Source organism: Euprymna scolopes, chromosome 3 (genome assembly GCF_053919585.1).
Source record: "Euprymna scolopes isolate OS-2025 chromosome 3, ASM5391958v1, whole genome shotgun sequence".
Lineage (NCBI taxonomy): Eukaryota > Metazoa > Mollusca > Cephalopoda > Sepiida > Sepiolidae > Euprymna > Euprymna scolopes.
The window spans coordinates 95394201-95413145 of record NC_136484.1 but is presented as its reverse complement, the minus strand read 5'-3'; the positions used below and the strand labels follow the sequence as shown (position 1 = coordinate 95413145).

At 35.8% G+C, this 18945-nt stretch overlaps 1 protein-coding gene across 1 annotated transcript in view; it reads right to left on the bottom strand.

Annotated features, from left to right (window-relative positions):
- Nucleotides 1-18945, bottom strand: part of LOC145261966 (uncharacterized) — a 620004-nt gene that overhangs the window by 445544 nt on the left and 155515 nt on the right. The window contains exons 8-9 of the mRNA XM_080119795.1: nt 7648-7779; nt 4545-4670 (exon numbers count right to left, since the gene is read on the bottom strand). Coding sequence (XP_079975921.1) covers nt 4545-4670; nt 7648-7779 — 258 coding nt within the window. The remainder of the gene's footprint in view (nt 1-4544; nt 4671-7647; nt 7780-18945) is intronic.

Genomic DNA, 18945 nt, shown 5'->3' with positions numbered 1-18945 from the left:
TGCGATAATGAGGACCTTATGGTCTACATGACGATATTGCATTGAAACTGCGCCAAAATCCTAATTGGGTCTGATGCCTGCACACATTTGGGGGTTGATGAAGAAAGACTCTTCCCATCTTTCTCTACCGATTATTTTTCGAATCCTAAGCGTCCGAATCTTTTTCTGGTTTCTTCACTTCGGTTCAATTGCCGTGCAGGATGCTATTGATTGATTTCTACTCGAGAAAATATTGGGCATTGGACTGTCAAGTCTATAGTGATCTGTCATAGCTGTCTAATTATTTTATTTCATTTTTTTTTATTTTGTTTTTTGTTTTTTTACAGTCGGATTAGAGACAAGATTGGCAATTTGCATTATCTATATTTAAACTTGTGTCCACTTCTTACTGTTTACATTTGTAGAATTTCAACACTTGTCTTTTTTTCTTTTTTTTTTTTCTTTTTAGTTAGTTCTCAAAAATTAAGAAGCCCCTTCCTGGAAGTGTGAAGGTTCAATCGTCAGTATAGGCGAACGAAAATACAATTCTGAATTACTTAAGACTTCTATGCAATCATGGCTGATGGAACGAGAGCAGACTACCCCCATGAGTTAAATAAAAGATCCCGTTCGAAATATTGTGCAGATTCCCAAGTTCGACAGAAAGATTTCCGAGTTTGACAAGATACCTCTGAAGAAAGTCGGAAGTTACATCAATCGAAACGTAGTGAAAATGACACTTGATTTATGTTATAAGATACATATATATCCGAGTGTTCATTTAAGTTTCTTATTTCTCAAACACTGATTAGATAAATCATTTATTTCTCTAAATGACCACTTAACTGTGTTATAGATCATCTGGCTTTTGGTTTCTCTTGGTCTTACCGAATTCCAGAACAAAAATTAATCTGGTCTAGTGGAGTATCCAGCTTAGTGTTGTAACTTGTAACATCACTAATAAAAATTGCACCATTCTTATGAGCCAGTGCGTAGTATGTTAGTGGACTTCGCATTCTATGCTATTTTGAATATCTGGTTAGTACCGTCATTCTTTTTCTTTTCCTTTATTAACTTTACTTTAAAATTAAAATAAAAAAAGCTTGTCAATATGTTTTATAAGTAGGGCTATGGCAACAAAATAGTCTTATCATTGTTTTGACTCTAGAGTATATATCCGACACAGTTAATCAACCGAGAATCACATCGCCTTATATAAAAGCATATAAGATACCAATGGATACACACTCGAGAATCAAAACAATGAAAAGAATATGCTGTTGTCCTAACCCTAGTTATAAGTACAAAGACACAAATTATAAGCACGGATTTTAACAGTGGTTGGAAGTATGACACTATGATTGCTGTATGATTATGAACCATATTAATTGGTTTAAATTCAAACTCATTTAAATTAATTATGTAAACTAGAAAATATGTGCTAACCTAGGAGGATTGTATTACAAGGAACGAACAGATACTACACTGTCTCCCTCTCCCTAAAGAGATAAGTAATGCCTGGGAGGATCGTTTTATGACAACAGAACATATATAACACTACCTTCTTCCTCCTAAAAGGGGGGATGTGATGCCTGGGAAAATGATATGATGACGCACGAACATATACTAAATTAATCCCATCTCCTCAAGGGAGAAGGTAATGCCTGGGAAGATAGTCTCATGACAACACAAAAGACACAACATTATCTCCTTGAACTGAGTATTGAAAGAAGTGCATTACTCTGATGCAATATTAAACTGAATGAAATATAATCAATAGAAGTAATTGTATAATTTCCACTTCAGACCGACAGGTATAAAATCTCCATAAAGATAGATATCAAATTTCGGCTTCAAACAGACAGATAACAAATATTCATTAGTAATAGATAATATATTATAATAACAAAATCTACGTATTAATTTTGTTGAAAAGTGTTAAAATATAAAATGTTAAAATTATTAAATTCTAACTGTCCCTACCTGGTGATATCCGGTAGTGTTTTACTTGTAATTTGTTTGGATTCATTTAAAAATAAAACTGATGCTGTTTTATTTTTAAACAAAAGTTAATAAAAAATAACATTTCTTTTTCAAGATGGCGGTTATATAAAAAATAATTCCGATGCAGCCAAAGTATTTTCTGGGAGGAATAAAATCGAATTAAATTTTATTTATGGCGAAGTGAGGTTGAAGATTGCGCAACCTGTCCTTCACAACAAACTTTTCACACAGACTCTCTTACAGGGATGTCGACTGTCTCTCGAGACTTACTGGAGATCAACTGCTGCTATTTATAAATAAACATTTTTTTACCCTATTAGATTGTTAATTTTTCACTGTCATTATTATGTTCTAGTAAGAGTAGCCCAGACTTGTCAGGTCATAAAATAGCTTAAATATATTTTAATGCAGATTTCGTATTTATTATTACAAAGCCAATTCTCTATTGAATATTATATTGTACCTAATATATAGTACTAATTTTAAAAGTATAAAAACAAAAAAATGACCTGGCTGTCATCAGCTAGAATCAAAGCCAAAACATTTAGCGCTCCAACTGCATTCCCTACCATTTGAGCTATCGAAAGATAGATAAGAAAGATTTAAAATTAAATCACTTCAAGCTATAGTTAAATTTGTGTATGTGTAAAACTAATAAAAGGTATGTCATCAAGTTGAAATGATCATTTTTGCATTTCAACTTGCCCACATATTTCTGTACGCATCATTCATTCATCCAAACAAAGATTTTATTCATTATAAATTATCTTTGGTATATAATTACTATTTCTTGCTAATTTCAGTGCTATATGACCAGTAGTTTAAGAGTTTATAGGTTAAATAGTTTCACACATACACACACACATGCATACATCTACTGTTTTATTTATATGGATTTAGATTCAGCGAAATATACATGAACAGTGTTTCTTTTTCATCACGCTTGAATATTAATACAAAATGCATCAGTTAATAAAGCTATAAGATTATTTTTAAGATATGCAGATATGTCTTATTTATTGTTGTGGCAGAACTAACCCATGTTATCTACTAATAGACTGTTCCAATCTCAATAAACACTGGACGACTAAGCCGTAAGATGTCAGTCAATATCCGGTGAACCAACCGAGGTCATTCATTGGCTACGACGAACAACCCAAGCAAGTGTTCATAAAACACTAAGGAAAGGAGAAAGAGAGGAACTCGCGAAATCCAAATAAGTGCGTGGACATAAAAGTTTGAATTACAAACTCGTGAAAAGTAAGAATATTTTCATACTTTTTTCTTCTCTTCACATCTGGGCCGAACCGTAAATACAAAAGAAAGAGAATATGAGCTATTCCTGTTTTTTTCTTGTATCATTAAATAAGTGTCAGCAAACTTCTTTTTTTAATTACTAAAAAAAAAAGTAAATACGGTTTTCGGCCTTTTTTCGCCAATATTCAACATTTTTTTCTGTTGTTTCGAAAAAATATTGAATATTTCTGTCAACATATATATTTCTTGTCTATGAAAAAGATATTCTTTTTAAAAGAAATATTCTTTCCAAGGAATTTCGTTTGCAAAGGGTGAAGGAAACGCTTCCTTCAATCCCTTTGCAAACAGAATTCCTTGGAAAGAATATTTCTTTTAAAAAGAATTTATAAAGATAACAAATAAATAAGCTGGTCCATTAGTCATAATGATAAGAATTTTTAGTAATGGGCCGGGGTATTAGGTCTCAAGCCTCCTACGAAATCCTTCTAGACTGAAGTAATTTAGATTTGTCCTTATCAAGAGTGTACTTTTATTAGAGAGTTGGATTTCCCCTACATTAAAAAAAAACAACAACAACTTTCATCATAAGAAGGGAGAGGGCGGCAAGTAAATAGAAACTTTTTATTTTTAGTTATACGAAAAGAATGTCTTAACAGACATGTCAGCTTTTTGAATAAAAACGTGATAGTTATCGTGCCCCAACGGGTTACGTCTACCGGCTTATTTGGCCTAATGCTAAGAGTGTTTACTGATGAGCTGGGAGATTAGAGTTCAATCCTTGGTTAAGTTATACTAAAGACTTAAAAAAAAAAAAAAGATCACTTGATGCCCCTTGCTAAACGATCAGAATTATAAGATGATAATCAATGATAAGTGAAGTCATCCTTGGAAAGTAGTGGCACTCTCCTTTACATCTAGTAGTTAATGAAAAGAGTAACCTTTAGGTCTCTCTCGACTCGACTATGGTCAGCCACTTTACTTCTTTTTCTTTTTTTTTTTTTTTACTTTATTTAGAAATAAACGGTTTTTATTTCCAGTTTAGCTGTTGATTCTTTGATTATTTTTGTTGTGTATGTAGATACGGAGAAATATATGCGAACAGTGTTTTTTCCCACATTCCGTTTTGCTTAAAACGTGAACGCAAATGAATGCATCATTCCAGAAAACTAAAAATTCAACACATGCAGTTACAAAAAAGCTTTCAACATAAAAATAAATATTAACGCATTAAATGTGAACAAACATTGTGGATAAGAACACAAAAGTGATGAAGAATTATTTAAGAAGAAAAAAAAGGTTCATACCAATGCAAGTATGGTTATTTTCGGATAGTTGGAATCCAGGTCCATGGCATTCACACATATGTCCTCCATCGAAATTGATGCAGATTTGCTGGCAACCTCCATTGTCCATATCGCATTCGTTAATGTCTGAAATAACAATTTCATAATATTGAAACATAATGTAATGTGCTTGTCTGGACTAATATAGTATTTAGCATAAGCAAGGTTTTCTAACTTATAAATAGTTAGTATAAAATAATCCAGTACTTTTTTCTTAGCCTGCTGCTATTTTAATTTCACTTTACTTCAAAGTTCTCAGAAATCAAGAGGACCCCTTCCTGAGAATAACTCTTGATATCTATACAAATTACATAGATATTGTAGCGTTCCATTAAATCCCCCTTTTTCAAATGTTAAGTTAGTAAAGAAATGAATAACCTTAATTTTCCTCTCTCCAATCGACCAGCTAACTGTGTTATAGTATATATTTCTTGTGGTCTCTTGGTTTGACTTGATTCCAGGACAAGAATTCATCTAGTCTGGTGGAGTAACCAGCTAGTTACTACTTGGATAAAGTTCATCATTCCTCATCTAAGCCAGCGTGGATTAGCCATACTGAGGGAATCTTATTTAGGCTATGTAATTTTGAAAATTTAATCCGGGTATCATTATAGAGTGAAGTATCCTCATGCCAGGTTGTTCTGACAAACCCTTGCATATAGAGACCTTAGACACTCAAAGATCGTGTCTTTGGTTTTGCTGTTGATTTAGTAAAGAAGTGAAAGACATTACATTTCCCCTCTCTGATTAAACAGTACACTGTTGTAATATATCTTTCTTGTGCTCTCTTGGTCTTATCGGATTCCAGGACAAGAATTTTTCTAGTCTGGTGGAATATCCAGCTTTGTGCTGTTACTATAGGCAACATCCCTTGGAGAAGTGTGCCATGCATTATATAAGCCACTTTGAGGTACCCATACTTGGTGGTCTTATTTGAGCTTCGAATACTGTGATTTTGTTAGGGTTTTCTTGTAGGAGGAGGGGAAGTATCCTCATGCTAGATTGTTCTGACAAAACTCTGTATAGAGTGTTCTTAGACACTCGAGAATAGTGTCTAACAAACATTCAAGTTCTCAAAATATACATGGAAAATAAAAATACAAATATGGCGACTTGGGATGAACATGAATGAAAATAAGAAAAAGTGTCTTTTAAAAAAAAATTGTTCTTATCAGTCTTGCACTTGGTTCACTGGGTATATTTGTCAGGTAATTTTTGAAATTCTTTTTCATGAGTCCAGTTTCTTCTATAATTACTGGAATGATAGAGATCTTCCTAAGATTCCAATTTCTTTTCATGTCACACATAAGACCTTGGTATTTCGTTATCTGTTCCCTCTCAGTTCTGTTTAACCCAGAATCATTGGTGGGGGGGGGCACTAATTTTTTATAAGGTTGCATCTTTCTTCTCTTTGTCCTATATCACTGTCAGTTTTATAGCTCTATTTTCCAGGTGTGTAGCTGGAAGGATTGCATAGTCACAGTGGATGGTGTATGACTTATTTCCAACTGTTTTTTTCTGGTAAACATGTTACCAGGACTTGCTGCTGCATTCGATATTCAACTTTACTGCCCAGTATGGGGGAAAATATGTAAGCAGAGAAGCTGAACCTGAAAGAACGAATTCAATAATGCAAAAATGATGCAACACTGCATTAATATGCAGTAAGAGTAATAGCATTGTTGCCCATGAAGATCGATTGAGAGCCAGTCAAGGATATGCAAAAATCCAAAGTATGGATAGTGGTGACTGCCAAAAATTTCTTCTATTTGGACAACGTTTAGTCAAATGATTTCCAATGTTTGCTAATGTTATTGGAAGACAGCTGCTAGGCTTAACTTTGAGTAATGTGGGCTATATTTAGTTTAATGTAAAAGGGATAAATAGTGGGTGGAACCCTTTATAAATATTCACATATCTCCGATTTTGATGGAATTTTAATCAAAGTTATTAGTTATCCAATAATAAATATTATCAAAATTTCAGTTTCTTTTAAAGGTTTTGGAATCCATAATATGAACACAATCTCCCATTTAGAAAATTCGAATATTTCAGATTTGTGTTAAATTTGATTGATAGTCAATAGTGAAATAGATAACGATGTACTCTGACGACCTGAAGTGCCAAGTTCGAATCCAAGTATGTGATTCTAGGTTTGGTTTGGTTTGGTTTTAGCTTAATGACTCATCAACCACTGTAGGGCCATTTCAGGACCAAACACTATTTCTGATTATATTCGCTTTAATCAAAGTTCATTTATTCACTATCATTATTTTCATGATGACTGCTCGTCTGAGCTCCAATCTATGGTCTCCCCCCTTGTCAAACTTTTACAAAAAAAAACACTCGTCTAGCTACAACCACTATCAACAATTTTCCCTATCTGTGCCTAAATATAAATGTGGATTCCATGAAGTAAGATTCTTTCTTAGAACTGCCTGCTTGTGGAACTCTGTTCTGCTGGTCTGCTTTCCAGCTGACTGCCATATGGTTGTCTTTAAGTCCAATATAAACAAGTTTTGTTAAGCCGTCCCTTAAATAATCAAATTATACCAAATTCCCACTACTAACAATTACTACGCTGTTGTCCTGATGACTATCGTATACCTATTAGCCCTTATCCTCGAGTGGCCTTTGGGCTTTGATAATGTGGTGACCGCACCCCTTGTAAAAAAAGTTTTGCGATTCTAGAAAGAATCCATTGGAAAACCAATGCCAACCAAAGAATCAAGTCAAAAAAGACATGCCATAAGAATTAATGCAAATTTATCTAAATACCGACATACAAAAATTTCTTCTTAAATTTCAGACATTTTCTAGAATAAAAATCATCTAATGAATTTTAATCAAAATCGAAATAAGGATTCTCGACATACAGTTTAGCATCATTATATGTCGATTTTAATTTTTCCAAGAGAACATAAAATCGTGCAAAGCTGTTATGTTTGTGCCTTCTTCTAGTTTACCTGATAAAAACAAACATTTGATTCAAAATAAAACCTTTTTAACTGAAAACAATTCACCTGGGAAGAGATCAAGCATTTGGAAAAGAAAATATATATACCTGAGCAGTCTTTGCCGTTGTCTTGTAATACAAAACCCTTTGGGCAGGTACACAAAGCGCTTCCTTGTGTGTTGACGCAACCATAAACGCATCCCAATGTTTGGTTAGGTGGTGCATTGCATTCGTCTATGTCTGAAGCAGTGTGTGTAAAAATAAGCAGTAGGTTAGAGCGCAAAAACGTGAATGCAATGTTAGGTGAAAGCATAACAAATCTAATTGCATAACAAATTGAAAAAAAAAAATTAACTGAGACTTAAAATAATTGAAGATATTTTTTCTCTGCACTTTCTGTCTCACACACACAGACGTGATGTTGTTAGTCTCAAATTTTATTATGACAGGTGTCTTCAAAATTATTATTATTCCCTGCTTCCTTTGTTCCAACTCGTTTGACCCGTTGGTCTAGTGGTCCTCATCAATTCGCAGTTTCAATACTTATTATAGCACAACGTCCTATACCAGTAGTTTCCTTTCAAGAAGTGTGGACTTGTGGAACTCTCTTCCTGGTAACTGCTTTCCTCCTATTTATAAGCCTATTCTTTTTTCAGAACTAAGGCTAATAGGCATCTCCTGTCTTCGTGATCATCATCTTTCGTCCCTGTTAGCTCCTTACATCAAGTGGCTTCATGCCTTTTCTGTAGCTATTTCCATAAAAGCAAAAAAAGGATAGAATCATGTGAGATGGTGCTGTGTTGAAATGGATATGCAAAGTTCGAATCCAGTCAGTTTAATAGTTCAATTTTCACTTTTTTTTATGTTGGCAACTTTCACGTGCCCCCCCCCACTCCTCTGTTCGTAAGTACCTGATTCTAAAAAAAAAAAAAAAACGAAGAAAACAATATTCACAGCAAAATGAAAAAAAAAAAAAACACATATGATGATTCATGCAAATTTATTTTAATATTGTCATGCAAAATGTTAATATGAATTAGCGTATCTAAATTTTAGAGATGATGATTGATAATTTGTATAATTTAAATTATTCGGACTATTGTTCTCATCTTGACTTTTATTCTCACAATGTTTCAACCGATGTATGGAATTTCAAACGGAACCTTTTATTTAATCCATGAGGATAACAACGATACGTGGTATAATGAATAAAGATGCTAGATAAAATTCAGTTTTAATTGACACTTTTCTGTCTCTGTTTTATCATTATTTTCATGGGAATTGCTCGTCTGAGCTCCAATCTATGGTCCCCCTCGCCAAACTTTCACAAGAAACACTCATCTACCTGAAAACACTATCAATAATTTCCTCCACTCTTTCTCTGTGCGTAAATCTAATCGTAGATTCCACCAACAAAGCTTCTTTCTTAGAACTGCACACCTGTGGAACTCTCTTCCTTTTGCCTGCTTTCCAGCTGACTACAATATGGCTGTCTTCAAGTCCAACGTAAACAAGTTCTTGATGAGCCGTTCCCCTTAAGTAATCCAATTTACCAAATTTCCACTACTAACAATTATTACAACATTGTCCCATTGACTACTGTACGCTTATTAACCCTTATCCTCGAGTAGCCTTCGGGCCTTGATAAGTGGTGACTTTTTTGTAAAAAAAAAAATCCTTGGTGCAGAATATGAAAAATTAAGACTTCTTGGCTGACGGAACGAGAGCATATTACTGTCTAAAGATTTAATAAAGCATTTTATTTGCAATTCTGCGTAGATTCACGAATTCGACAAGATACGCCAGAAAAAAAGATCAGAGGTTACATCAGCTGAAACGTTGTGAGAATAACACTGAAGATAAAAACAGTAGTCCAAATAATTCAAAGCATGAAATAGTGTCATTTAGTTTAAGTTTGAGAATCATTTTTTTTGTGTTCTGTGATTTCAAAATATAGAAGCATTAATTTGCATGTGAACGTAGTGGCTGCGATAAGAAAAACAAATTTCTAGAGGAGAGCGAGTCGAGTATCTGGCAGTGCAGAGAACACAGCGAAGTTAAAATGTGCTAATAACGTGAATGTCGTGGGAGTACTGTAAATTTTTGCTTTTATTTTCCTTTTAGATTACAAGCTATTTCTGCAAGAAAAGTAAAGTTGATGCAACCATGCCGACAGTCGGACTATTTGAGAGTTAGGATCGCCATGTTATGGAAAGGGTTAAATTGCAATTCGAGAGTCGGACTTTTTAAGAAATGGCGTCGTCATTTTATGGAGAAGATAATTACGATTGCAGTCAGACTTTTTTGGGTGTTTGAAAGTTTACAAAAAAACAAAAAACAAAGGGTTTCTAGCTATGTCTGGCAGTGTATCAAAGGCTAGCTTAGTCTGGCCATAGAGTTAAGTCTAGTTTACTCTGGACATTTATTGAGGGTTAGTCTTGTCTGGCCGTGTAGTGAAGGCCAGTCTAGGTTAGCCCTGCATGAAGCTGATCTAGGCACGATTCTAAATGATGTGAAATTATCTTTAAAGATTTTGGGGTTGTGTGGTTTCAAAATATAAAAGCATTAATTTGTATGTGAGCGGAGGAGAATGAATCAAGTATTTGGTAGCAAAATAATATGAAGTTGAGAAATCGTGCTACTAACGCGAATGTCGTGGGAGTGCTGTCAGTTTGGTCTTTTTTCTTATTTTAGATTACATTCCAATGTGTCATTTAACGAGTTGCTTCAAATCCAATAAGTAATATAATTAATAATCCTCATGTTGCCTCTATCTAATCCTAACGACAGAGTAATAACTAGATCACATTACAATGTAAACAATTCAGTTGATTATACTGAAAGAGCACCTATTTTTTGTATCGTTTTGAACGGAAACATTTTACCTATCAAATAAACATAGCTGATTTTTGTAGTTAGCTATAGACAGTTTTTATTCAAGGGAGATAACTTGTAAGTCTTTATAGGTGTCATTCAACTACAATATTACATATCTTGTCAGGCTTCTCTCTATCGCATTTTATGATTTTTGAAATTATTAAAATTTTATGGACAATAATATTGACCTTTTAAGTCAATATCACCAGATTATCTGTTAAAGTGTTTAAAAGTCTTGATTACCAACTACTGTTTAAAAAAAGTTCTTCATTTTTTTTTTAAATATATACTTTGATTTCACTTTTTGATGAGTTTCGATTTAAGTTACATTAATTGTATTCAATTATTGGAGATTATCTCCCTTGAATAAAGACTCTCCAGTTTATAGATTGTTATTCATATTTATGCAAAACTATTCTCAGTTCAGTAAAGTTTTATGGGTTATATTGTCCTATCGTGTTTTTATTATATTCTTTTAAAATTAAGTTAGTTCTTGATAATGTATATTTATTTGTGAAAAACAATTTTAGAGAAAATAATACTAAAGTTATTATTGAATCATATATATAAACCTTATATTAAAAATTATAATATTGTAAACATGCTGATTAGTAAAAAATTACTTGTTTTTCTTTTTTGCAATAAAACATGCTGTGAACGGTAACATAAACGACGTAAAATCCATATATATATGAAAAAATAAACGACGTAAAAGTCCTATATATATATATATATATATATATAACGTCGTTTATGTTATATATATATATAGGACCCTGTGGACAAATTCATCTTTAGTTGAATTTTGAGTACTAAATATTTTCATTTACTAGCCAAAGCCATGTGATTTTTAGAATATGACATCTTTGTTCCATGACGAGTTTGTACATCATAAATATTTTCCTGTATTTTTTTTTAAAAGTAATTCTAAAAAACATGAAAAAAGTGTAATTCTAAATATGCAGCGAATTTTATGTTGAGACTTGAAGATATAACATTCGAATTTCTTCAGATTTTTTTTAAACACCCTTCGTTAAAAGAGGGGTAAAGTATTCTATTAAACTTTTATTGTTTTAATAATAATTATTATTATTATTATTATTATTATATAATTATTATATAATAATATTTTATAAAAAATATAATATTTATAATAATTTGACTTTGCTCGTTTTATTAAAAAACAAAATAAAGGTTAAAAAGACATTTTCAATTCAGTAATGAGTGTTAGAAGATTGTCGGTGAATAAACACAATCGTTTTATTATTTCTAGTTGCCACTTAGAAAAATCACTCACACATGCGATTGTTTCACTCGCAACATAAAGCCCAGAGATAGAATATTTAATATTAACATGCTCCGTCGAAAATTACACTATGTAAACCATTTACAGATACAGTTCTCAATGTTAGCAATATAGAAGTATTTCCTTGGTGTCTTCTGTATTCCGAATGACAGCGATACTATCCTAATACAAATATAAATCTTCGAGGGATTTGTATACAAACTAAACTCGCATATTACAGACTTGGAACATGAATCATCAGATTTTACTGCTGGAAAAATCATAAAACACTCACGAAATGGAAGCAAGCGACCTAATACTAAAATATGAAAAATAAAAAAGAATTATTTGTTTACCACGTACCCTTTAAGATATACTAGACGGACGACCCGTTGGGTCAGTATATCTTATAACCTGCTATGGAATAGTGAGTATACAGAATTAATGTATAAAAGCGCAAGTGAGTATACAGAATTAATGTGTAAATGTGCAAAAATTGAATGCACGCATGCGAAAACAAATGTGGCGACCAGTAATAACAATATGCAATTTTACGCGCGCATAAAAATTGAATGCGCACGCGCACTGAAACAAACATGGCGCCCAGCAAAAAAACAATATGGAATACATTGGATAATAAAAGTCTTAATATCATTGCCTTTGGATTAAATGAAAAATCCTTTATATAAGAGGTGTTTAATCCGTTAAAAAGATTTTTTTAAAAAAACGAAAAGAAAAAAAAGAATCAAGGAGAAAGTGTGCATTGTACAGGTCCAACCAAATTCTTTTTTTCTTTTTTGTGTGTGTGTGTGTGTGTGTGTTAACAGTCTTAAAAATATCAGGAAATAATAATTCACTTTTTCAATAATATTTAACGGTGAGACTTTTTCAAAGCAAAACTTTAACAAATGAAATGCCCCCCCCACACGTTTTGAAGTGTTTCTACGGATTTTAAAAATGTGTGGAACTTATACACCCACCCCTCCCTATTTTCCTTTTCTGCCTCCAACCTCGCCACCAAACTAGAAAAAATGCTAACGATTACGTATCCTGCTACGTCGCCAAGAAGTGGGTCTCATTTTACTTTAAATTTATATAGGAAAGTGATCCTCCACGCTAAAATGTTAAATTTTAATTGTTAAAAAAAATCCCTTCCTTTATATTATCTTTAAACGTCGTTGAAACGTTTTAGCCAAAATAAGTAGATTTTGATTTCTTTATAGGAGGTAAACTACGCTGGGTTGGGTCGTAATATATATATATATATATATATATTTTTTAAATATGTAAATTGATCCAGTAGTTTTTTTGTTTTTTTTTTACATTAGAAAAACAGTTTTTTTGTTTTTTTTTGTTTGAAAATAATTCCGACTTGCAATGAAAAATACGATTAAATTAATCGTAAATAAATTCTGGACACGAAAAACGTAGTTTTTTGTATGCTTTTTTTATATAAAGTTCTAGTTTTAATCACACACAACTTGGGGAAAAAATATTTGGCGGGGGTTAACAATCCTGCCACTTTTCAAAAAATCGCTAAAAGAACATGGCGGACGACCTACGTATGACACTGAAAGTAATTAACGCTCCCTCTGACACGTGACCAGAAGTTAGGGGGCACATGTGTATTTATTTTGACTTTACATACGTGAATGAACAACGAATTGTTACGGGGTGCGGAAAGGAAAACCAAAACATTTTTATTTTATTTATCTACTTACGTTAATAAAAAGAAACGTTGGTCCTTTTTAAACATGACAAATAAATTATTTTTTTTAAGTTTAAAGTAAATTTCTCGCGCTTGCGAAACTGCACTAGTACCAAATGTCTTTTTGGTTAAGAATAAAAGTATGGTGAAAAAATGTAAACAAATAAATTCCATTCACGTGTCAGAATGCATCTAAAACCAAGCTTCTCTCTTTACATCATCAACATTCTGATCCACATCTGGCATCAATTGAAATGAATGGCTCTCGTCTTCAGGAGGCCTCTAGTTTTGACAAGCTTCTTGGCTTGACCATTACGCCTGATCTTAAATGGAACACGTACATCAAATCTGTTGCCAAGGCCGCTGGAAAAATGGTGGGATCTTTCTATCGATCCGGTAGATATCTCACTGCTGATGCTATTCTCTATCTATATAAGAGCCAGGTACGTCCAAGGATGGAATACTGTTGCCACATCTGGGCAGGAGCTGCTAGAAAGGACTTGGCCTGCCTTGATAGAGTTCAAAATAGACTTCGTAACCTCGTAGGAGATGTCCTTTTCTCTTCCTTGCAACCTCTATCTCACAGAAGAAATGTTGCGAGTTTGTCTCTGATGTATCGTTATTTTCATGGAAAGTGTTCGACTGAGCTTCAATCTATGGTCCCCCCCCTCGCCAAACTTTCACAAGAAACACTCGTCTAGCTCTAAACATTATCAATAATTCCCCCCACTCTTTATCTGTGCCTAAACCTAAACGTAGATTCCATGAACAAAGCTTCTTTCTTAGAACTGCACGCCTGTGGAATTGTCTTCCGTTTTCCTGCTTTCCAGCTGACTACAATATGGTTGTCTTCAAGTCTAACGTAAATAAGTTCTTGATGAGCCGTTTCATATAAGTTATCAAATTTACCAAATTTTCATTACTAATGATTACTATATTGTCCAATTTCTACTGTACACTCTTTAACCCTTATCCTTGAGTGGCCTCTTGGCCTTGATAATGTGGTGATGCCTATGTTAAAAAAAAAAAAAATAAGAAAGGGCGTTAATTACTTTCAGTGCCATGCGTAGATTGTCCGCCATGTTTTTTTTTAGCGATTTTTGAAAAGTGGCAGGATTGTTAACCTCCGCCAAATATGTTTTTTAAATATGTAGGTGCACTTGAACAATCGGCACCTGCCCTTACAATTTTTTACTTTTCATCTTTTTTCAACTATTTCTGCGGATTATTGGACACTAAGATTATAAAAAAAATGAAAAAGAAAATCAAAATTTAAAGATTTCGAAGGGGGTTTAGCTTCACATACAACGTTCTAGTAAATCGATCCCCCATTATCAGAACCAATTTGACGTTGGCTCCTTCAGCCCCCTCCCCACCACCATTATTATTATTTGTTCTTCTTTTGCGACTTTTCTACTTTGAGATACTTCGGTCTGCTCCCCTTCCGTCATTATTTTTTTTATTTAGCTTACCCGTTGACCTTTAAAGGGTAAGATGAAAAATGTTTAAAATAAAAAGTAATTTTGAGATTATATTGTCTTTGATTGTCTTTAGAAAATATTTCTTTAAGTGATGAGTGAAAAAATAAAACTCAGGACGCCTCTAAACCACTACTGCAAACACTAATTAAAATTAAGGAAGCGCTACTAAAAGCATTACTAAAACAAAGTTTCTACCCCCACTCCTTGAAGAGAAAATAATTTTTTAAGTGAGGCCTGAAAAAAATAAATCGTCATAAACCACAAGAGCGCCACTAAAAGCAGTAAATATGGTTATAAATGATTATAGTTATATATTGCATATTTATATTTAAATCTGTCTTTTTTAACTCAAGGGGTTTAAATTACATTTATTTGTAAGAAAAAAACACATTAAAATAAGTTAAAATAAAAAAAATATTGTTGACCTTGTGTATGTTTTATATAGTCTATAGATATTTTAAGATTTATTTTTCAAATGAATTTCGGCAGCTTTTTTCTCCCCTTTCAAAGCTCCTAAGGTAGGAATTAACAAAAAATAAGGCATCCTCCCTGTATAGCCCTTCTATCTATTCAGGATGTCATTATGCAATTCACTTAGTATATAAATTTCGCCAAATCGTAAACGTGCCGAAACTGAAGCTCCCATAGTAATATCAAAATGGTTTATTCTATTCTTCCTGGTCCATAGATTAAACAGCTCTACAAAAAAAAAGTTTTTCTCGGTGTGTGAAATTTGGAAACTAATATTGACTAATTCAAAGGTGCTGATTCCAAAAACCATACTCATTTTGCCTGTTTAGCTTTAATTTTTTTAGCTATGAAATGTATTTATCATAAAAATGGTCTTTTTAAGGAAATTGTGTAAAGAAGTGACAAAAAATAAGACAAAGGTTTCATGGACAAATTTTCTAAAAATAAATTCATTGTTTTTTTTGTTTTTGTTTTTTTTTCCTCGCGAATACAAAAACAATTTTTACAACAATATGACATAATAGATGTGGTGTAAATGAAGAAAAAGAGAAACAAGAACGACCGACCGCGTTTTTGTGTGGCTTACCTCGTGTTCATAATGAAGAAGAAAGAAACAAAAATGGCTGCCCTGTTTCTTTATATGCCTACAGGGTGACCACGAGGTATGCAAATGAGATGCTCCTGATTGGAAATAAAAGAGGAATGATTTGGGGAAGGACGGTGATTCTGAAGTTTGATTGCGAGCAGAGAAGATGTATTTGCAGAAGAGAAAAGCTAAAGTTGCAGAAGTTCGTTTTGGAGTGGAGAGAAGACGCGTCAAGTGGGAACGGGAAGGTGAAAACCGACAAGCTATTTCGGCTTATCAAGCAATTAACATGGCTGAGTGGAGACTGAGCACTCAGATGTTGAGACCCTTTACTGGGGAGGGCGACCTGATTAAGTGGCTGGAGAAATTAAAAATGGTGGCGAAGCTGCAAAAGATAGAAGATGTGGTCACCCTGCTGCCGCTATACTTAGAGGGGGAAGCCCTCACGATTTACCAGCAGATGCGAGATGAAGACAAGGAAGACCTTGCCTTAGTGGAGCAAAGGCTGAAATTGGCCTTCGCGGAGGGCCCATTTGAAGCACTTGGCAAGCTGTCAAGTTTGAGGTGGACCAGCGAGTCCGTTGACGTCTTTGCGGCAGAGATCAGGAGACTGGCAGGGTTGGCTGGTTACGTGGGGAGGAGCCTGGAGATGACGGTAAAGCTGTACCTAGTGAACGGCTTCCCAGAGGAAATCTCTGCGAACATGCAGAGAATCACGGGGATCCATTCTATGGAAGTGGACGATCTCTTGGTCCACGCCAGAGTCCTAGTGAAAAATGTCAAAAGCCCAATCGTGGCTGCAGCTGTGAGTGGAAATATGTGCATGAGGCCTCACTTGAATGAGAGGCAGCCGGCGAGGCGACAGGAGGGGAGACCTGCCATCAAGTGTTTCCGGTGCCAGGGTCCTCATCTGATCAAGGACTGCAAAGAGCCGAGACCGGGGATCACGTGCTACCGATGTGGACAAGTGGGGCATATTAGCTGCTATTGTGTTGCTGCACGGGACCAGGGAAACGAGTGAAGGGGAGCTATTGCGCCAGTGGTTACCCCTTCTGTGTGGAAATGGCGCATGATGGAACATTGCCTCGGTTACCGGTGGTAGTCAATGGGAAGAGAGCCATAGCCCTTGTCGACACAGGCTGCACTACAACGCTGTTAGCAAGGAATGTCGCGAGGTCATGGAGCGGAACCAGGATTATTAGGACCGTGGATGGCAGGGATGTGAAATGCCTAGGAGAGACGACAGCGGAAGTAATGGTGCAAGGGGTGCCCATTGAACTGCAAGCCCTAGTGTTGAATCATCTGGTCGGTGGTGTCGACGTGATTATAGGTATGAGTGCAATTAACCGACTGGGGGGGCGCTACGTTAAGAGGGGGCCAAGTGACGTTTGGACGTCTTAGCGCAGTGGGGATGGCAGGAGTGGAAGGTGATAGAACTGTCAGAACCCCAAAACCGGAGGTTTGCTGCATTGAGGACAAAGATTTCCTGGCGAAGTTTGATGGCGTGAGGTGGACGGTGGAATGGAAATGGATCTCCGGGCCCCCAGAACTACAGAATAAGGTGGGCTGCTACGAAAACACCCTGCGAGGAGAAATAAGAAAAGGATTCGAGGAAGAAGTGGAGAGGTGGATAAAAGAAGGAATTCTGAAACCGTGGACAGGGGAAGAAAAAGGAGTGTTGCCACTACTGGCGGTTGTTCAGCCTACCAAAAACAAGATTAGGCCCGTGCTGGATTTTAGGGAATTGAACAGACACGTAGTCTGCCACACTGGAACGGGGATCGACGTATGTGAGGATGTCATGAGGAAATGGAGAAGAATGGGGCGGGCCACTAAGATTGTCGATCTGAAATCGGCATATCTGCAGATCCATGTAGATGAAAAACTCTGGCAGTACCAACTGGTCCGGTACAAGGGGCGGGTGTATTGTCTGACGAGGTTAGGCTTTGGGCTGAGTTCAGCCCCCAAAATTATGACTGCCGTGCTGAAGACAGTGCTGAGCAAAGACTGTACAGTGGAGGAGGCCACTAGCTCGTACATTGACGACATTCTGGTGGAGGAGGCAGAGGTGACAGCAGAGAAAGTAAGAAGCCATGTCGAGAAGTATGGGTTAACCGCAAAACCGGCGGAGGCCCTAGATGGAGGAGCGGTGCTGGGGTTGAAACTAAGGCGAGATGGAAAAGACAGCCTTGTCTTCGAACGAGGGAATGCAATACCCGAAGTCAGATCTGAGCTGACGAGGCGAGAACTCTTCTCAGTCTGCGGGAGGCTGGTCGGGCACTATCCTATCGCTGGCTGGCTCAGGATAGCATGCAGCTTCATTAAACGACAAACAGGCACTGATGACTGGGAAGGCCGTGTGACGAAGGAGGTCACGAACATGCTGCAAGAAGTCATTGCGAGAGTGAGGAATGAGGACCCAGTGAAAGGGAAATGGTATGTCAGCGGCGAAGACGCGGGTGTGGTTTGGTGCGATGCCAGTAACCTGCCGTTGGGCGTCGTACTAGAGATAGGAGGTGTAACTGTGGAGGATGCGGCGTGGCTAAGAAAAAAACGACTTCTCCCATATCAACGTAGCAGAACTAGATGCCGCTATAAAAGGAATCAATCTGGCCCTGAAATGGGGATTGAAAATAATTGAAGTCAAAACCGATTCGGCAACGGTAGCGTCGTGGATTCGGTCGGCAGTAACTGGCGATAAGAGAGTTAAGACAAGGGGTGCTGCGGAAATGCTGATCAAGCGCAGACTCAGAGCGCTCACCGACCTGATAGCGGAATTCCAGTTGAGAGTATCTGTTGTGTTGGTCCCGTCAGAAAAAAACAAGGCGGATTCGATGACACGCGTGAAGAAGGCCTGGCTGCAGGAGGGAAAGGAGGTCTCCTCGGTATGCTGTGCAGGGGAAGAAGTCAAAGGGTCACACGAAATGCACCACTTTGGTCGAGAACGAACGTTATTCCCAGCCAGAGAGGTTTACCCGGAGACCACCGAGGAGGAGGT